The sequence below is a fragment of the Vipera berus genome (assembly GCF_964194415.1).
Source record: "Vipera berus genome assembly, chromosome: 7".
Taxonomy (NCBI): domain Eukaryota; kingdom Metazoa; phylum Chordata; class Lepidosauria; order Squamata; family Viperidae; genus Vipera; species Vipera berus.
Genome location: NC_138209.1, coordinates 23,784,366 through 23,806,795, shown reverse-complemented (window position 1 = coordinate 23,806,795; position 22,430 = coordinate 23,784,366). Strand labels below are relative to the sequence as shown.

The following is a 22,430-nucleotide window of genomic DNA, read 5'->3' as shown; positions in this document are numbered from 1 at the left end:
CAAGTCCGTCGGCGCCGTCGGGGGAGAAAGAGCCTGGAAGCGGCACCTGACAAGGTTGCTCGGCGCCTCTCGTCGGCAGATGCCATAAAAGGCAGCAGCTGTGGCGGAGGGTGAAGGCTGCCCTCTTCTTGGGGGAACCCTCGCGCGCCTCTTCGGATGGCAGTTTGAGAGCTACCTTGGAAATCCAGGAAGCCTTGCCCTGCCCGCCACCTTTTGGCATTGAAAGTGCCTTTTCTCGGCTTTGGAGGGACTCGTTTGAATTTTTTGCCCCGTTCTTGTGGGTTCTTGCTCTCTCTCTCTCTCTTTTTTTTTTGTGGCGGGAATCTAGCGGCCGTCCACTGAGAAGGAGGAGGATTTCTCTGCTGCCTCTTCCAGCCAAGCATGGTGGGGAAAAGAAACCCCGACGCCAACGGGGAAGCCGGCTGCTTTGGCGGGCAGGGCTTCTGTCCCCTCAGGTCCGCTCCGCCCTTCAACTCGCTGCTGGCTGCCTTCCTTCTCTCTGTGGGATCCATAGCTTCCTGCGTCTATCTGGGGATGAAGACCAACGACCTTCAGGCCAGGGTCTTTGCCATTGAGGCAGCGCAAGGGGACATGGGTGCTGCTGCTGCTGCCGCTCTTGCTGGGTCCTACCAGTCGCTGCCCGGCTACTCTTTGGATCAGCTGAATTCCCTGATGCAGGAAAAAGTGGAGCAACTTCTGGCTCAGGTGGGGTCGCCTTGAAAATTGAGGATGGGATTGGCCGTCCCAAGGAAGAGGCTGTTAGTCAACCAGTCAGCTCAGAGATACCTGTGCGTTTGTGAAATGGATTGGCTGTCTAGGTCCCCTCCAGGAAAATAAAGTCTTTCAAACATCAGCGAGCTCTAAGGCAGTGTTTCCCAACCTTAGGAACTTGAAGATGCGTGGACTTCAACTCCCAGAATTCCCCAGCCAGCATAGCTGGCTGGGGAATTCTGGGAGTTGAAGTCCACGCATCTTCAAGTTCCTAAGGTTGGGAAACGCTGCTCTAAGGCACCCAGTCCCAGCTAGCCTAGCTAGTTGTGAGGGATGACGGAAGCGACATCTGGAGGGTTAACCCCTGCCCTTCTGGCCTTGGTCTTAACCAAAGGCAACCCACGTGTAAGATAGATGGTGTGCATCTTGGGGGAGGGGGGGGGGGGGAGCTGATACGATGGAGGAAAGGAGAAGAGCAAAATGCTTTTGTTAGGAATTGTCTGACTGAAGGGATAAGGTGGCAATCAAAATTATTCACTTTATAATAGTATGTGCTGCATTTACTTCTCTCCTTCTCTGCAGAAAGACAGTATGTCTAATACCCCAGTATCTTCCTATGTGGCATACAGTATTAAGTGAGAAAACCGTGGCTGTCCCCATATGACCCATTGATGTCACGGCTAACTGAGGGTTGGAATCTGTGTTTTCCAAATCCTAGTTCAGCACTCTACCACTACACTGCATTGTTTTTCTATATTAACTAATTTGAGGATAATGTAAGTTAGAATGCACTTCAATCTTTTTGGAATGTCAAGCAGGTCTTCTCTCTGTTTGCATTGTTCTTTTATAGAATAACAATTATAACACAGAGTATCCTATGCTTATATGGACTTTTCCTTAAGATATCATTACCATCTGCCCCCTCCACCCTACAAAGATTTAGAAGGAAAAAAGGGCTCTGAATCTAAACAAGTGTGCTGTCTGTAGTCTGGACATGGGAATTGTGCTCAGTTGAATAAACTAAATAAACAAGTGGTAGCTATCAGTTGTCTGAACAAAATTCTTTAAAACAAGGGTTATTATAGTGCTCAGTGGACTGCTATGAACTAGAGGCAATAAGGGGCATTTGTTGCATTCCAGGAATAGCTTGCAAAAAAAAGGCAGCGGCAACATTAGTGGGCCTCCGTGTTACATGTTATAGAATGATACTCTTCCAACTGCATTTCATTTTCTTATGATGTGTAGATGACCAGGCTGATCCCTCCCTCGGGCTCATCTCCTACATGATGGTTACTTGGTTAGCATTATGGTTGACAAGAGTGCCATACAGACATGTGTTCGTAAAGTAGATATTTAAGTTTAAGGACCAGTCACAGGAGACTGCTTGGCAGCAAGTAGATTTCAACTGGCAGGAGCTATATCTGTAATGTGGAAGCAGTTGACCTGCATATACAAAATATTCCTTGCTCTTTCACCTCTCATTTTCAGATACTGCCCCAAACCAAATTCTCTGTATCAGCATAGTTACTGTGGGGAAAGATAAGCAATTGTTTTCATATGTAAGACCTTAATTTTCTTGAGTTTATGTGTGATATTTAAATCAGAGGTAGCAATAGATTTTGCCCCAGAAGTTATTAAACTCCATTGCTCATCATATCCTCTGCCAGGATAGCCAATCATTACAGATGAGAGAATGAGAATTTAAGAACATATGGAAATATATGCTTGATTCACTTCTGATTTAAGCTGTGGTTAAGATTACACTGAACAAGTGATCAATTGATTAACATACAAAGTCTGGAAAACATGAAAGTTAAATGGGCTAGTAAATATCAATTTATTGTATTGTATTGTATTGTATTGTAGTTCTCTCGTTGAGCTTTTGCTGCAAAGGACTGTTTTTCATATGTTTTTTTTTCCTTCCCTATAGAAGACCTATGAACATATGGCAAAAATCAGGACAGTAAGAGAAGCTTCTTTGGAATGCAACTGCCCACCAGGTAAATGAGAAGAGCATCTAAAAACATTCTAAAACAATTTGACACTGGTTTTATGTAGTACGTATAGATGTATATTCAGTATTGCCAGACATTGAACAATATGTTGTCACTGTTCCTTTGATTATTTTATTCAGGAAAGACTCAGGAATAAAATACTGTACAGACAAGTTAATATAATTTGAAAAATTAGGGAAAATTTTAATTTTTGTAGGTAATTTCCTACTTCCTGTTCCATTCCTGGGAAGTTCCTTTAATTCAATGCGTTATTTCTGTGTGGACATGGATAAGATTGCACAATAATAGCTAAAGAAAATCATAAACATAATATAGAAAAACAGATCTTATTGTCTGTTATGTGTGGTAAGGCCTTGAACCTGTATGTCCCTAATCTGTTCAACGTGATTTTAAACTTTCTTCTTTAAGGCGCAGTAAATTTTATGGGACTCATTCCCTAGGAAATCCTGTTTAAGGTTACAATCAGTCATTTTAATACTTCCTTACCAGAGAGGAAGCCCTGTTGAATTCAGTGATTTCTTTCTTTCTTTTTTTCATTTTTTGTAGAAATATATCTGGTTGCACTGTGTGACTGCAATTCCTTGTGTATCTGTCTGGTATAAGACAGTGAGATTTTTTTTTAACATAGGAAGGGATATAAAAATGTCTTAAATAAATAAAGAATAATTGAACCCAGTGAGATGCACTTTTAAGTAAATAATCATTAGATGAAGGTTATAAAGCTAAAATCCTTTTCACATTTATTTAGCATTAAATCATATCGAATTGGGGCTTACTTTAAGTAGATAAATGTTCATAGGCTCATGCTGTTTATTCATCTATTTTAAAGCACTTAGAAGAGTGAAGTTTATTTCCAAATAAATGTATTTAAGAATGTTCAGTGAATGAAGACAGTGAATTAAGCATTGTAGAAATGTTTGCATTTTTATATTTGCATATTTTATTATTACACAGAAATCATCATCTGTGACTTGCCTTATTGGAAAAAAAAACAAAGTTAAGTGTACCAATTAAAACTAAACAAAACTTTAGTTAATAATTGTTTTTCAATCTGCATAGTAGAATACATGCATTTGTTACATTTTCATACTATGTGTGTGTGTATTTTTGAATTAGCAATTTTTAAACATTTGAGTCTGTAAAAATGAGATCAATAATTTGTGGGAATTTATTAATTCCCTTTTTTAAAAAAGTTGCAGTACAGTACTGTTTATGTGTATATATTTTTAACTATTTTCAGAAATTAGAGCTAATAGTGCTATTTTTGTCAGGTTTCTTGAAATTAGAGTGGCAAATAGGCTATCACAGTTATTTATGGTGCTCACACAAAAAATTGGATCCTATGAACTATTTCACCATCAAGATGTTGAAGTAATGAAGTAATGACCTTGCCAGGGATATATCAGGAATAAAATATATATGGTAGGAAGGTCATTAAAGCGGCCTATATTTCATTCATCCAAACATGGAATACGTCTAAGATTCTGCATGTATATAGCTTCTTTGCTGCATAGGAATAGAATAATGTAAGGATGTTGAAATCATAGACAGGTAGTGTGCCTAAGACTAGGGCTCAGAGCAGTGTTTCCACCTTTGGAAATTCTGGCTGGGGAATTCTGGCTTAAAGTTGCCAAGATAGAGAAACATTGGCCTAGAGCAGGCATGCCAAAGTGATGGCCCATGGGCCGGATGTGTCACACCAAAACCACGCCCATGCCATTGCCGGCAATGGGGAAAAAGTCCCAATATATCGTGTGATGTCACATGATGTCACGAGTTTGGCATGCCTGGCCTAGAGCATGTCCAACATACCATTACTGTATGATGATCCATGGAGGGTGCTTTGGAGAATAAAATAATCTGAGAACGATTTCACTTATTACTCCAGTAATCAGTTGTCTGTGTCTGGAAAAGAAAATTGCAGCTTCTAGAAGTTCCTCAGACCATGACTGTTGAAAATTGATAGTAATTTAGGTGGAAAATACCTGAAAACTACAGATTATGTTAAAATAGCATAAATCAAGAAAAAAATCCCAAACCCAGCTTTGCTCATGTATAATGTAGCTCCATCTACTTTGTAGTTCTCAGCCCCCCCAAGAAATTTAATTATAATTCTTAGACATCAAAAGGGGAATATTGTAGAGAAGCAACTCATTTGCTTTTGAGCATATTGCCAAAAGAAATCTGCAAGCAATTATGATTTCTTAATGAGGATATATTTATGGTATATATATTTGAGGAGTTTGCTTTTTAAATGTATGTTATTTATGAGCTTTTAAAATATCTTGAGATGTATCAAATATAATAATCACAGAAATTTTATTGTGATGTGTAGTATACATATTTGAACTTTGGAAGGTATTAATATCCATTTAAAATTATACTAAAGTTAGATATTAATGCTTAGATCTAATATCTAAGATATGCTTAGATATTAACATACGAGTAAAATTATCTAAGGAAAATATGCTGATTATCATGCTACAGATCAAAAATAAAGAGGGTGATTCTTTTTATTGACCCAGTTAACGTTCAAAATGTTGGTAAATGTAAAATTTGAATATATGTTTGCCAATTGCCAAGCTTTTATGAATTGTTTTTCAAATATAGATATTGGAATACAAGCAAGCAAGCAAATGTTTTGATGCAGATAATATTATGGTAGTGTGACAAATAATTTTTGAATCATAATGAAAAACAAGTGTGGTTTTAATTTAATTCTGCATGCTCTGAAAAATGTCATAGCATGCATTTATTCTTATACAATAGAAAGGATGTTCTCATAGGGGTGTAGATATGTATGCGTATTACTGTTTGTATACAGTAATGTATGTTTTGGATGAAGTGTGAATTTAATTAGAATATCTTGCTTCCTTTATAAATGCTATGATCTCATATGTAGACCTGATCTATGACATGATGAATATCTTGATACGTGCAGACCTGTTCTACTTTGATTTTAACACAACTTCAATCTTTATCCTTGCTCTCATCTCTACCCAGACTCCAGCCCATGAGTTAAACTAGTAATCAATATTGATACTAATATCAAAGTACCATTCCTCTCCTTGACACAATCCAACCACAGCTTCAAGATGCATAAAATTCATAATACTTTGCTATCTATTATTTTGGGACTGAAGTGGTTATTCTTAATAATAATAACAGTAATGATGATGATGATGGTGATGATGATGATGATGTTTCATATAATGAATTGCACACCCACAAACCATTGGAAATCGTTATGTTAGCTGAAAAATTGATGAATAATACATTAATTTGGTGGCGGGAAAATCTCTCTAATGCATACAAATCCTCTTTGTTATACTTGATGCCTTTCTTTGTTATCATAAGAGTTCCATATCTTGTGACAAATACCTGAGCGTCCTTTGCTGATTTGAGGAAATTCACGCTGCATGAAATTTTCTGCTAACATTACTTTTGAAAAATGTACTTACAGAGATTGGTTAGTTAAATTTATCTGAACACAACTTTGATTCAAATAGCCAAGAAAAATGTCCAGGTAAATAGAAATAGAACTGTAGGAACTTTGTATGTGACTAAGGTCTGTTGCCTATGTGATGAATACTCTAATGTGTGGATTGTTTTCTTAATTATATTTTATGCCTTCGCTGTGGCTGTGTATTTTAAAATTACATTTACTTTAGGTTTATTCAAATGGAGTTTCCTGTAGCATTTCCTCTTGTATTTCATATACTGTAAGTATTCTATAGTTCACCTATTATGTAATTTCTAACTTTCTATTGCTTTGCTATTTAATAGGAATTTTTTTTAATATTCTGTTTGAGAACAACACACTTTTTAATCTTGTAAGTCTAGTTGAAGCTCTGGAAATACGTGAGAAAATATAATTATTGCCTCATGGTATTCCATGATAGGGAAAATCCATGACTTGATAACTTCGCTGTTTTTCTTTTCTTTTTTTAAATAAGACTTGAACACAGGACTACAACTGAGTCATACAGTATCGTTCTGGCTTGCTTGTTATCCATGAGAATCTTTTTATTACCTTCAGTAAATAGTTTGTTCAACCAAGATTACATATTTTGTTTCCATATTAAGATTATTCTTATATTAAACTAAAATCACATGAAGAAAGAAGTCAATTGAAAAAGTACCTATTCTTTGAATCCTTTGAATGGTTACCTGAGTGTAAATACCAGATGCTTTACAACTGGCTCATATTTATGATGGTTGCAGTAACCTGGGATCATGTGATCCCCTTTTGTGGCCTTCTGACAAGCAAAGTCAATGGGGAAGCCAGATTCATTTAACAACTGTCTTACTAACTTAACAACTGCAGTGATTCAATTAACAACTGTGACAAAAAGGTTGTAAAATGGGGCAAAACTCATTTAACAACTGTCTTGCTTTGCAACATAAATTTTGGACTGAATTATGCTTGTAAAACAAGGAGAAACTGTATCTGATTGTGTTGATGATAACCATACTACCTTTGTTGCTTGCTAACATATTCATTTGGGGAATTTCTGATAGTGCTGTCCATTATATTTTTATTAGTCTTTACAATACAAATTGTGATTATCGGTAATTCACTTATTTGGATTGTTGCTGTTGTCCTTCTTTCCCCTGTAAGATTTTTAGTTGTTGCTGTTGTTAGTTGCGAAGTTGTGTCTGACCCATCGCAACCCCATGGACAACGTTCCTCCCGGCCTTCCTGTCCTCTACCAACTTCTGGAGTCCCTTTAAGCTCACGCCTATTGTTTCAGTGACTCCATCCAGCCACCTCATTCTCTGTCGTCCCTTTCTTCTATTGCCCTCGATCTTTCTCAGCATTAGGCTCTTCTCCAGTGAGTCCTTCCTTCTCATTAGGTAGCCAAAGTATTTGAGTTTCAATTTCAGGATCTGGCCTTTTAAAGCAGGACTTTTCAACCAGTGGTACGGGTACCACCTGTGGTACATTGGCACCTGGCAGGTGGTACGTGACCATCCTAGAAAAGTAGTGGGGGAGGGGAATGAGCTGAACCGGTGGCAGCACCGCACAAGCCTGAGCGAGAGATGGCTGGAGCAGCAGGGCTGGCTGTCAGGGCTCAGTGAAAGCACCAGGATCAGTGCCAGGCTCCAGCTGGAGCTTGGCGCTGATCCCGGCATTTCTGCTGAGCCCAGAAGAAGCACCAATCAGCTGGAATGTTGCAGCATCTCCAGGGTCTTGTGATTTTACATTCAGATGCTTGGAATCTATTTATGACGGTCACAGTGTCCGAGGGTCATGTGAAGTGACCAAAACCTGCCGCAACCACCCAGCAGACGGGGGGAATAAAAACCAAACACCCCCCATCCCATCCCCACTGCCAATTCTCAACAGAAATGCTCACAACAATAAAAACCTCAGACAGGAGGAAGAGCGCCGCCGGGCGGGCAGGCAGGTGTTTTGCTCGGATGTGGTTTGGGGGCACTTTTTCAGTGCCATTGTAACTTCAAACAGTCATTAAATGAACTGTTGTAACTCAAGGACTACCTGTACTTCATCACTTTTTTCCTTTTTTTATTTTGTTTTGGTCATCAAGTTTTTGACACCTTGCTAGGCGACTGGTGGTAGTTGGATGTTGCCATATCCTAAAAGTGGTACAATGGGTGAAAAGGTTGAAAAGCCCTGTTCTAAAGAGCATCAGGGTTGATCTCCTCTAGGACTGACAGATCTGATCGCCTTGCAGTCCAAGGGACTCGCAGGAGTCTTCTCCAGCACCACAGTTCAAAGGCTTCAATTCTGTGGCGCTCAGCCTTTCTTATGGTCCAACTTTCACAGCCATACATTACAACTGGGAAGACCATAGCCTTGACTATATGCACTTTTGTTGGCAGGGTGATGTCTCTGCTTTTTAGTGTGCTGTCTAGATTTGCCATGGCTTTCCTCCCCAGGAGCAATTGTCTTTTCATTTCTTGGCTACAGTCCCCATCTGCAGTGATTTTGGAGCCCAGGAAAATAAAATCTGTCACTACCTCCATTTCTTCCCCATCTATTTGCCAGGAATTGAGAGGGCCGGATGCCATGATTTTGGGTTTTTTAATGTTAAGTTTTAAGCCAACTTTTGCACTCTCCTTCACCCACAACAAGAGGCTCTTTAGTTCAGATTTTTAGTACAAATGTAATAATGTTGGTTCTAATGGATATTATAGAATTAAGAGTTTTCATTGGACATCATATTAGAAGTTTTCCTAGGGTTGCAACTGTACAGTAGATAAGCTCCCTTATTCATAGGTGAGATTTATAGTAAATATGTATATGATTGCAACACACACACACACACACACACACACACACACACACTCACACACACTGAATCCATAACTATCCAAGCAGAAACTGTCAGAAAAATGTCTTTCTTTCTCATATGTAGGTATTAAATACAAAATCTTTAAAGAAGGCAAAAAAATTTCTCAAATAGCTCATAATTTAGGACGATGCTATTTGAATTAAGGTTATGGGTCATAATCTTATATTCTACATATATTTTCTCAGCAGAAAGCCTCACTGACAAAAAATGAAAGCAGAATTAGGTCTTAATGCCACAATTTGATGCATTATCATTTCACTAGGATTTGTTCTATACAAAAATGTACTTAGGATTGTATTCTCAGCCTTAGATGAATTCATCTTAAAAAAATAGAAACATAATTTAAGGTAGGGTAAGATCACAAATTTGAAAAAACATACTAGTTAATACCAGTGTACTAATCTTGATGAAGTCAAGGCCTTGGACTCAACTCTCTCTCTTAAATGAAATTATTACATTCTAAGACAGGGCTTTTCAACCTTTTCACTCATTGTACCACTTTTAGGATATGGCAACATCCGAATACCACCAGTCACCTAGCAAGGTGTCAAAAACTTGACCAAAAAAAAAGGAAAAAAGGATGAAGTACAGGTAGTCCTCAACTCATAACAGTTCGCTTAGTGACTGTACAAAGTTACAATGGCACTGAAAAAAGTGCCCCCAAGCCACAGCCGACCAAGACACCTGCCTGCCTGGCGGCGCTCTTCCTCCTGTCCGAGGTTTTCATTGTTGTGAGCATTTCTGTTGAGAATTGGCAGTGGGGGTGGGGTGGGGTGGTGTTTGGTTTTTATTCCCACCGTCTGCTTGGTGGTTGCAGCAGGTTTTGGTCACTTCACATGACCCTGGGACACTGTGACCTTCATAAATATGAATCAGTTGCCAAGCATCTGAATGTAAATCACAAGACCCTGGAGATGCTGCAACATTCCAGCTGATCGGCGCTTCTTCTGGGCTCAGCAAAAGTGCCAGGTTCAGCACCGAGCTTCAGCTAGAGCCTGGCGCTGATCCTGGCACTTCTGCTGAGCCCTGACAGCCCCGAAGAAGGGCTGATCCTGGCACTTCCGCTGAGCCCTGACAGCCCTGCAGCTCCAGCCATCTCTCGCTCAGGCTTGTGCGGTGCTGCCACCGGTTCAGCTCATTCCCCTTCCGCACTATGACTTTTCTAGGATGGTCGCGTACCACCTGCCAGGTACCAATGTACCACAGGTAGTACCCATACCACTGGTTGAAAAGCCCTGTTCTAAGAACTATTTCTGGTGGTACTGAACCTACTGACTGAATACTTCCTGATTTCAGTTATGCAAATAGCTCATCTTACATTTAATGAAATAATTATTCCTTTATATGGTCCAGAAGACGGGCAGAAAATGTGCAGACTTCCAGGAGAAACATTTTGGTTTCTTGAGGTTTACAGTCAGTTTCAGAAGAAGATTTAAATCTACAAATACAGAGTGAGTCATCCTGCAGCAAGTACTGAAGCTCACTATATGATCGCATAGTAGCTTTACAGACAGCTTTTATAGACTGTCAAGACTGTTTTTTATAGACTGTTCAAAGTTTATGTAACTTTTCAAAATATTCATTTTAGAGTCAAGGATAATATACTAAGTTGTTTAGAGTCCTACTGTTCAAAAAGCATTTGTCTACTTACTCTAGCATTTTAAAAAACTTGTCTTAAACTTTAATAAAGTCCTATACTTACAATAATTTCTGATTTTGAGACTGCCCTTACTCTGATTAAGGGGACGTGGTGGCTCAGTGGGTTAGGATGCTGAGCTTGTCGATCAGAAGGTCGGCAGTTTGGCGGGTCGAATCCCGAGTGCCACGTAACAGAGTGAGCACCTGTTACTCGTCCCAGCTTCTGCCAACCTAGCAGTTCGAAAGCACGTAAAAATGCAAGTAGAAAAATAGGGACCACTATAGTGGGAAGGTAACAGCATTCCGTGCGCCTTTGGCTTCTAGTCATGCCGGCCACATGACCACGGTGACGTCCTCAGGCAAGCGCTGGCTCTTCGTCTTTGAAACGGAGATGAGCACCGGCCCCTAGAGTCGGAAACGACTAGCACACATGTGCGGGGGAACCTTTACCTTTACCTTTGCTTACTCTGATTTGCTTCTCTTTTTCACTGTCAGCATTTATTTTGTGCTGCTCCTTTAAGACTTTTCCATTTGAAGTGTTTCAGCGCTTTTTGCATAATTTGCCATAACAGGTCTTAGTGCAGTTTTATGAACATTCGCAACATCAAAGGAACCTTACACTGAAGGAAATATATGAACATCTGTATGTTCATAGTTCATATTTAGAAAGAAAAGGAATACAGTAATACATAACTGATTGTGAAAATAATGTGTTAACTATGTGAAAAAGGTTCTTGTTCTTATTAAGGGATTACAGGGTCATAAAAAGAAAAAAAATAAAGCAGTTAATGTACATGGCAGTGTATAGAGTTTTATGAAGAGAATCAAAAGGACTCCAAGTCGTTACAATCTAAAATAGGAAAAGGTCAGCAGAGGGGAAAATGTAAAGGGATGGATGTAAAAAAATGCGGTTAACACATGCATGAGAATTAAAGTAAAAAATAGCCTAAAAGCATAGATTTTAAAGTAAGGATTTAAAAGAAAAGCTAAAAAGAAAAGTGACAGCACATGTACTGTATATTCAGTTACAGAATGCCATTCATAGAGAACAAAAGGGGAAATGAATGGAGTTGTAAATATAGAATAAAAAATGGAGGGGGTTTAAAGGTCACGGAAGCTCTAGAGTTTAAGGTCCAGTATGTCTTGGTTCCAAGCACAACTAAACCATGGTTTATTTTTACCATGGCTTGTTTAACATAACAGCCTGATTCATATTACCCTAATATTACACATAGTGTAATTCCAATTACACTACAATTTACTCACTGTAAATTGTGCAATAGTTGGATTCATTAATTGTTGTAAGCATAAGCCTAACCAATCAGATAAAATATGTTGGTCCTTGAAGCCGTTTTATGGCTCATGCTGTATCTCCAGGACAGCATGTTCCAAGTAAACATTTTGTGAAATTGAGAAGAGGGGCTTTCTGTGAGTTTCAATTTCTAGGAAATGTCATCTTCAGTGACCCTGGAGGTAACTCTTCTTCTTTTTTTTATTAAAAAGTTTTACAATACATTTTTAAATACAAAAAACTCCCTCCTCCCTCTCCCCTCTCCCCAACCCTCCCCTCCCCTCCCCTCCCCCCTCCCTGACTTCCCAGAGCTGAATACAGGGTATAGTGATACAAACATAAGCTAAAATATGCTAACAACAAAAAATAAAACATTAAATTATTTTTCCCCACTTTAACTCTCCATAATCATAATATTAATAAAATAATAACTAACTAATAATACATCATAAAAATCCCTAACTATTCAAATACTAAATGAAACTTTTTAGTCCCATATTTATACTGAATATATTCAATCCACCTTCTCCATTCCACAATATATCTCTGTTGCGATTGTTCTTTCAAATATGCAGAAATCTTTGCCATTTCCACCAAGTTAGAAACTTTCAAAGTCCATTCTTCTATAGTCGGCAATTCCTCCTTCTTCCAATATTGTGCTACTAAAAGTCTCGCCGCCGTAATTAAATTCAACATCAATTTAATCTCTATAACAGTAAAATCTGTAACAATACCCAACAAAAACAACTGTGGAGAAAACCTTATCTTTTTCTTAAATATCTTTTGCATGTTCCACCAAATTTTAATCCAAAAAACTTTAACTTTTTTACAAGTCCACCATATATGAAAATATGTTGCATCCTCACAGCCACACCTCCAACATTTAGGCTGGCAGTTCGGATACATACTTGCTAATTTTTTAGGGTCTAAGTGCCACCTATAAAACATTTTATAGAAATTCTCTCTTAAATTTTGGGCCTGGGTAAATTTTACATTTCTAAACCAAATCTTTTCCCAGGTATCCATTGTTATAACTTCTTGAAAGTTCTGGGCCCATTTTATCATACAATCTTTAACAAGTTCCGTTTCTGAATCAATTTCTATCAATACATTATATATCCTTTTAATATGTGCTTGGCCTTGATCTCTAATTTGTTTTACCAAATTTTCATCAGTCATCGAGAAGCCAGCTTTCTGATCCTCTTTCCATCTTGCCTGTAATTGCCCATACTGGAACCAAGTTTGAACTATCTTTTCTTCCTTTAAAATATTATATGGCTTTAATTGCCATACATGCCTTTCTAAACTTAAGATTTCCTTATATGTAATCTCATCATGTTTAAATCCCACATTTATATTTTCTATTGCGTGTTTAGGTATTGCCCAAAGTGGTATCTTATAATTTAACTGGAGGTAACTCTTCTTGATCCCCTGATTTGGGATAGCTGGTACCATGGTGAAGGGCTGTTGCTCATTTTTAATGATATAACCCATTAACCCAATGATAGCATTGCAGAATATGTAAACCACTCAGAGTAGATCTGATTTGAATTGCTTATAAGACAAAGTAAATAAAAATAAATAATGTCTTAGCATGAAGTGGAACTCAACCATGAAAAATAAGTGTCAAAAACTATCACGTGATCGTGAAAGAAAAAAAATCATAAGTGCTTTATGTTTGATAGTGAGGTTGTAGTAGTAAGACTAAGTTGTGATCAATAGTTTGGAAAAGGAATTCTTGCAAATTATATAAAGTGAAACTGAATACTGGATTGATTTTTGGATAATACTTGATTTGCTGTCTGAATGGATGTTTCACAAACTGATGTGATGTCAGTTAAAAATGGGAGTATCCTGGGTGGAAATCATATGCTTCTCTGAATTGGTTAAAAGGAAGTCTGGTTGGTGGACTCAGCTTTGGCAGCCCTTTGTAAATACATGCAGAAAACAGTCTGTGTTCCCAGAGTAGGACTTAGCTATTATTGTCCCTGTTCACAGGAAGGGAGGGAGCTAACCCAACCAAACAGAAACTGTATGCTACCCTTATTAACTTAAAGCCAGCTTTTAAGTGAGGTATAAACTCAACCTTTCAATCCTGATAGGTCTACTTCTGTAAATTTAAACATTTTACCCCCAAAATATACCCTCTTCATAAAATGAAAATAAAAAAGACAATGGAAAACTTGGAAGACTGTATATAAAAATTATACTAAATACAAAACAAGTATAGAGTATAACTGGGAGAAACTAAAGAGGCCCCAGGAATGATAAATACACAGAAAAGTGAGCTAAATGAGATGTGGAAGAGAAAACCTTTATAAAAGAAAATAGCAGTAGTTAAGCGAGGAAAGAAAAATAGATGGTCAGGAAGCTAGATGAAGAAAAGAATGGAGTGGAGCTAATAGGTATTTTTAGAGATGTACAGATTCCTGGGGGAACCCAAAACAGTTGTAGTTTAGAGAATTTACTATATTTTCAGGAACTGCCCCTAGAAAGGCATAGTATAAGAGGGCATGTGGCACGGCCAGAAGACCAAATGCAGTTTCTGGAGCACTCCAGAATGTCCACCTCTTGAATCAGTGAGTTTATTCCTAGAGGTTTATAAAGCTTAGAAAAAGAAGTATTGGGTCTTAATAACTGGAAAAGACCAAAGTGTCATAATAATGTTGCTTAGTTGGGAAAAAAGCACAAGAGAAAGAAGAGAAATCCAAATAAAAAGGAACAAAGTTGGCAAAACTTTCTAAAATTCTCCAAAGGCATTACTTCTTAAGTACCACAACATTCATTTAATTGTTAAGTGATTAGGCAGGTTAGGGCACAGTATTTAACAGGAACATATACAAGAATATAATGTTGACAATGTAGTACTATACCAAGCTTTATCTAATTTCTCATGTTTCATCAAGATTGCTTCCTGAGGCATTACTATTAAGAGAACAAAATCAATTTCAGGGATTAAAAAAGTCTAGAAATTGATATCAGCAGGCTATTATACTGTATTATGACTAAAGCCAGACAGAGATGCTCCAAAAGAGATGAATTAGGAGTTGACAGTCTAATGAATGGAATGGGACATTGCCATTTTGTTAGTAGCAGAGCTGTTTCATTACTATTTATTGTTAGCTATTAAGGCATAATACTTTCAAAAATAGTGTGGATTTTAGTTTCTCAGTATTTAAATACTTTATTAATGCAGATGTCTTCTGATGTACAGCAGAGTAGCCTACAGCGTCTGCTGATTTAAGGGTGCTGATTCTTTCCTTCACAATAGAAATAAATTTATTTTATTGGTTAAGATAAAATCTTTTGATTATACTTACCATGTGTGAGGGCTAATCTTAGGATCTTAAAAGAAGCTTTCATTGAAAGCTTCAGATACAGTTTTTAACTGAGGTTCATTGCTGACATTTATAGGGAATAATGCTGGAAGTTGTAAAACTGTCTATTTAAAATTGTATTTTCTGTTTTTATCAGTCTCATTTGACAAGAAACTTAATTTCTGATATCAGAAAATGTGTAAATATTTGATGTAGTGTATATCCTTGAAATTCATTTGTTATTAATATTTTAAATCAGAATTACAGAAGTCAGGGATAGAACGTTAGAAATATATTTTTAAAAGTGGTATAATATGAAAGATAATTCTTTGTGCGCAGTTGCTTGATAACTCAAAGTCCAGTTTTCAAAAACTGGATTTAGAAACTGTGTTCACATAATATGATAAGCCATAATGTACTTTTCTATTTTGTTATAATGTGCTGTGTAAACAGAGCTATATTTTTAAAATTCTTCCTCTCTCAAATGCATAAAATGTGCTACTGATTTTAAGTAATTTAAGCAGTTCAGAGCACTAATGGATGTATTAACTTTTTCAAGACCATAGAACATCTGGAACTATTTTTTTTAATGAAGACAATAAACAGAGTATTGAAATAATATATATTTCATTAACAGTCTTCCCCCTTCCTCCTCGCTTTAATATATCAGTTGTAAATCTTAATGAGATTTGTGAGCTTGCTTCTGATGGCATATTGCAACAACGCCACGGAGTGAAATTTTTCTTGGTTGCAATGATGGTTGAAAAACCACTTTCTCAAAAATTTGCTGAAAGAAAAGGCAGCATGACTTTCAGCGCTTTTTCACGTAAAAGCTTATACTCTCTATGAACTTTCATCCAGAAGACTTCTAGGAGCACCTCCCCCCCAATGTTTCATGGTGACATCTGAAACAACCTATCCCTTTCATTCATGTTTTATTTGGCTTGTGAAATTGAATAAAACCCAAACCCGCAAAAAGTCTTCTCTTCAATCTTGGACTCAAGCTAACAGTGAAATAAATGGCATTAGAAAATTTTTGTTTGCTGTCACAACTTATTTCTCAGTTATATTGTTTATCTGATTTTTATTAATATAGAAGGTGAAAGGCAATAGCCATTTGATTGATAATATTGAAATTCAGTTCATATATGCTAAATGATAACTTTCAAAACTCATGTTATCCATGCTGCTTGGGAAATCAGGGAATTGAAGTCTAATATATTTGGAAAGTGTGATATTGGATAATTGCCTGTAGGCCAAATGTATTTGAACTGGCATCAATTTTACCTCATTTTAGGATTTTTTTCTTATATAATTCTCAATGCAAATTATTATATTTGAAGAGTTTAATGGACTGCTTGAAAATTCAAAATAACGCAAAAAGCCAATCATGGTAACATGATTGAAATGTTGGACTATGAGACACCAGAGTTTAAAGGCTGTTTGGCAATGAACCTTACTGGAAAGCATCAGGCTAGAGATTAGTCTCTGTACCTAACTAACTAAAGATTAAATTTTTTCTCTGTATTGTGCATAGACAGTTTTACATGAAGTCATTTGACTGAGGGGTCCACATATCACTTCACAAAATTATAAAGTGATCATTAGTTTTAACCTCCCACAATACACACATCCACATGATAGTCCATAGAAAGCATCTTATAACTAAACATGAATTGATCCTAGTCAATCAGTCTTGGTTTACTCTTAAGCCATGGATAGAAAATCCAGACGTTTTACGATTCAGTATGATCTATGACCCAGAGCCAGGGGTAGGGAACCTTGGCTCTTTTATGATTTGTGTACTTCAGTACCCAGAATTCCTGAACCAGCCATGTTAACTCAGGAATTCTGGGAGTTGAAGTCCACGAGTCATAACAGAGCCAAGGTTCCCTCCCCCTGACCCAGACCAATGTGAAAGTTAAAATGTTCATAGATCTGTCTGTTTTCTTCACAACTGAAAGTATTGTTCACATACAAGCAAGGTTGTTTTAAAAAAATCATATGAAATGCTACTTCCAGAAAAAAAGTTTCCATTGCAGGTAGTTTTCAAGGGAAATGTTAATATGCATTTAGAAACAATTAAAGGCTGGATCAGCTGGATAAGTTGCTTTAGAGCCTTACTGGGTCTCAGTGGGAGCTTCCCTTGAAATGCAAATATGAACTTCAGAAAGGCAACTTCTGTGCTAGCTGGTGCTGGCTATGCCAGGCTAAGAATGACTTAAGCATCTCCTCCCAACCTCTGCAATTCCAAGGCTATTTTCCCCCCTTCAGCTGTCAATTAAATACACAAAAAATATTCCTCAACTGTATTCATAAAATTAATGTCATGTATAGTTTTGCACTGACTGACCTTAAGTAAATATACAACTAGAATGCGCTGGGAAAATATCAAGCATACACTCTTTGTTCCTTCATATTTAAACGAAATGGTTTTCTTGAAATTATGAGGCTCTGAATATACAATGCATGTTAGGAGATAATTTGTATCTTAGTGCTTATAGTATATAGCTACTGACTGGCTAGCCCAGAAGGACATTAGGGTGGCTAGAGATTATTTACTATTTTGGGGATAGGGACAAGGTCACTACAAGTGAAGTAATGCTAAATAAACAGGCTCTATGATGCATGTGACTGGATCAGTATTCTCGATTTTTTTCTGTTTTTCATTTGTTTGTTTTTTAACTTTTAAACTGTGAAAGTTTTGATAGCCAATCAGCAACTGCATTTTCAAGCCAATAGTGGACTCATAAAATAGCCAGCCAATCAGTGCTTACCAGACTGCTTTTTGGAATATAAGGTTTTTCAATGGTATTTGCTACTGATTAGCAGGGCGTTTGCAACTGGCTCAGGTATATTCTGGGAAAACCTGCAGTGGTTCTCATCCATTCATGGCATAATCTGATTAATGAATAACTCAACCTATCATATCTTATGCTGTGTTGGGAAAAACACAGTTCCGATATTAGAGGATAGTGTGAGGTGGCATCAGATAGTAGACTTTGTGGGACAATACTGTGGGTTAGGACACTGAGCTTGTCGATCAGAAGGTCGGCAGTTTGGTGGATCAAATCCCAAGTGCCGCGTAACAGAGTGAGCGCCTGTTACTCGTCCCAGCTTCTGCCCACCTAGCAGTTTGAAAGCACGTAAAAATGCAAGTAGAAAAATAGGGACCACTACGGTGGGAAGGTAACAGCGTTCCGTGCACCTTTGGCGTCTAGTCATGCTGGCCACATGACCACGGAGACGTCCTTGGACAAACGCTGGCTCTTCGGCTTTGAAACGGAGATGAGCACCGCCCCCTAGAGTCGGAAACGACTAGCACGCATGTGCGGGGGAACCTTTACCTTTACCTTTACCTTTACTGTTTATGTGCCTCCAACCTCAAATTCTGTTTATATTTTAAAATCAAATAATTGAAATAGCAGTATTGGTTTCCTTTTTTAATATTTTGATGATACTGTGTTCACAGGCATACTTTATATATCTACAGGGCCTCAGAAATAGATACAAAATAAGGTAAAATTTAAAAATATGTATTGTATTTTTATGCTTTTTATAAAAGCATTTTATGTCGTATACACACTCACACATACACACACACTCATACCTACACATACATAAACATATACTCATAGGTGTATGTCTCTATGTGTTTGGGTGTAAGTCCACAGAATATGAGAGAACAAAATAATTGTGTGTTGCTACATTCTTTACAAACCATAACTGCCCAGTCATAGTGTTGCAGGAATCTTTCCATTGCATTTTTTATTATTATCTTGCTGAATCTTTTAAAAAGTAGAACTAATAAGGCCTTGGAGCAGTGTAAGAGTTTTGGAATTCCAATAAATTATGTATTGGAAACATTTAGAGAAAAATTCAAATTATAGCCACTTTAAGTAAGAAAGAAGATAGATTTAATATTAAAGGGCTTACAGAAGGCTGAACCTAGGCTCACAACCTGCTTGTTTTATTGCTTCCTATTTCATCACTTGCTACAGCCCATGTCTCCCCATATTTTGGTTGGAGAGAGTAAGGTGAAACTGTAAGTATGCCTTTTCTGTAGTGTTAAAAGTTGTGAGACCTCCATTTTAATTGCTAATTTTTCACTTGAGAATATTTGGAATATTGACAGTAATGTAATGTACAGTAATGTACAACACCATATAAACTGTATGCATTAGCAAAGTCTTATGTATATACATTAATATACATTGTGCAACTGTATTATTCAGTATAAAACAGTTATTTAGCACAGAATATCAGGTGTATGCAAGTTTTTCTATTTTTTCTATTGTGTTTTGTTTTGCACTGATTAGAATCCCTGTTTATAAAAGTAACATTGGGTAACTTAGGAGCAAGAGATCATGAAGGGATACCATGTCTTACATTCTATTGAAATCTCCATTGACTTTGTTATGGGATATACCCTGCTTTTCTTGAATAACATTGTCTGTTTCCACTTAATCCTCAAATATCAGCATGATTTTCTTCTATTCCTTCTTAATTTATAACAGTTGCAAGTTGTAATTTTAATAACTCATGTACAATCCTCCTCCTCTTTGTTGGCAGTTGTAGAGTATACATTGAAAATCCATTTAAATTTTGAATTCCTTGAATTTAAGTTATAGAAAGGCAAAATGATGTTAAGAATTGCTCCTAAGATTTGGAATAGAGAGTAAGTCCAGTGGATGTCATAGAACATTGCTAATTACATTTTGTTGTGATTAAAAGGCCACTCTAGACTATTCAGTGATCCAAATGCCATTGTCATCTCTTTTGAATAAATATTTAACATTACATATTTAATAAAAATAATTATAGAAGAAAACGTTGTTGAATTATCACTGGAGTCTATAATTACCGGTATACATATGTTGGATAGCATAATGAAGAGATATTCTTTTCCCCCAAAATATCTTTACTGCAATTCATAAACAAACATTACAATACAAAATAACATAAAGGGAAAAAGGGGAGAGGAGTTAACAGGGCAGATTAAAAAGTGAAAAAACCATGAAACAAATATAAAACAAAAGTGACCTCCAAGATTTTTCCATACAAAGATATTAGTACAATACAAGAAACTAAATAAAAGAAATTATATAATGAATATTTAATTTTAAGCCTCTCTTAAAATACTAATAATGATCACTTTAAAAACCAATTTCATATTATTTTCTGTTAGGATATGGAATTTAATAGCTGGAACAGTACAATAGGCCAGAACAGATAGTTGTAGTTGACTAGTTAGAGAGTGCTGACTCATGCATGAGGCAATCTATGCTATGATGGATGATGACAAAGACTGCTTTAAGTTTGAAAGTTAAATATATTTATATATATTTAAAAGACTGCAAGTTTGTTAGTGTTTCTGACTTCATTTGGACATACTCTTCTAATTTTAATCTAACATATAATAAATTGTCAAATATAAATAACCATATAGTTTAAAAAACTTTAGCCTTAATCCTAAACACAGTCTCTCCCTAGTCAGGTTAAATTTATTCTTGAAAGAAAAAAAAGCTTTCTCTTATAAGTAGAGCTCAGTCACAGAAAAAAACAACAACCCTGATTGTTGATATAAAATGCAAAGCTCAGCAAAAAATTAGAGTATTGAAATGTCATTCTGTTCCATTAGGTTGTAATCATTTATACTGTCTTAAAGAATTTGTAGTATTCCTAACAATTTCATGTGAGGTGTGAAATATTCAATTGAATTAAATAATCATTCACTAATAATATATTTATCAGTAAATAATATATTTCTTTCTATAAATTTAAGATACCTGTCTAAAACGTAAACTATACATGTTACATTCCTGTACTTTCTGTTTTTGTATTGCATTTCATAACTTGCTATATTCACAGATAATCCAATATGCTAACTCCCATCTCATCTCTGAACTTGACAGAGACTCTTCTCTTTATTAGTATTCAGTATTCCTGTATGGATAATGTGAAAAACTAACTACATTTTCTCTCCTCTGTTTTTCTTGTAGTAAAATTACATTTCCTTAAAAAGATTTTTTTTGGGAGAGGGGTAGTTGGGGAGGGTCCTGGAAATAATCATCTGAATATTTTGGTGATTTTGAAAATGAATCTTATTTTCTTCTTTCTATCCAAACCCTATATAAATCTGAAGAACCTATTCTAAGCTCCCTCTGCCTATCTTTTCTAAAGCATTACAAATGCTTCTAATATGCAAATTTCCCATACCTTCCAAACAGCACAGCCTGTCATGTCAGGAACAGACATAACATAGTAGGCTGCCTGCCACTGATCATACTGAGAATTAAAGTGAATAGTCCGTTCTGTTTAACCTAATGAAGTACTATAAATAGTTCTTGGTCTGTGAATAATGGCCCGATGATTGCTAGTATCTTTGGGAAAATACACATTGGCTTTAAAAAGAGCATTTGTTTCTAACTAAAGCCAGATTCCTCTTCCCAGCTGCCTAATAATGTTCTTTCTTTCTTGTGGAGTATCTAACTATCCTTTCTCACTGCATTCAGTGTACTTTATAGGATGGTGAATTTAGGATTTACGGTGAAAGTTATTACCGTAGTGTCTTTTTATTGCATTGTAGGCAAAAACCCTAACTTATTTGTTAGGCTATGATGGGTCACTTCAGTCTAAACCTTATGAAACTCCACTGCGTAGAGTAGACTTAAGAAGAGCTTTGTTTGGCATGTAGACTTCAAAGTCTGGTAAGATATGGCATTCACTGAGAAAGAACTTGATGTTGGCTAAGAGGCTTTTTATATGCAGAAGTATATTAGCTGTAATATTTATTACCTAACAATATGGATTTGGAGGTTTGTACATGACAGGATTATACATTTTTGATTTGCATAACAATGGTAGTTCTGATTTTACTGATTTCTTATAATAAGGTTAGCAGTTTATTTTTATGCAATTAAATTAGAAAACATTAACTTACCTACAGATAGGCATAAATATAAAGAGATAGAGGAAGAGATAAAGGTAAAGGTAAAGGTTCCCCCGCACATGCGTGCTAGTCATTTCTGACTCTAGGGGCCGGTGCTCATCTCCGTTTCAAAGCCGAAGAGCCAGCGCTTGTCTGTGGACGTCTCCGTGGTCATGTGGCCGGCATGACTAGACGCCAAAGGCGCAC

General features: G+C 36.7%; 1 protein-coding gene across 1 annotated transcript in view; it reads left to right on the top strand.

Moving 5' to 3' along the window:
• Positions 1-258: 258 nt before the first annotated feature.
• COL25A1 (collagen type XXV alpha 1 chain) overlaps positions 259-22,430 on the top strand; it is a gene marked incomplete at its 3' end in the record, with an annotated part of 303,888 nt that continues 281,716 nt past the window's right edge. The window contains exons 1-2 of the mRNA XM_081332774.1: positions 259-705; positions 2,642-2,711. Coding sequence (XP_081188900.1) covers positions 382-705; positions 2,642-2,711 — 394 coding nt within the window. The 5' untranslated portion in view covers positions 259-381. The remainder of the gene's footprint in view (positions 706-2,641; positions 2,712-22,430) is intronic.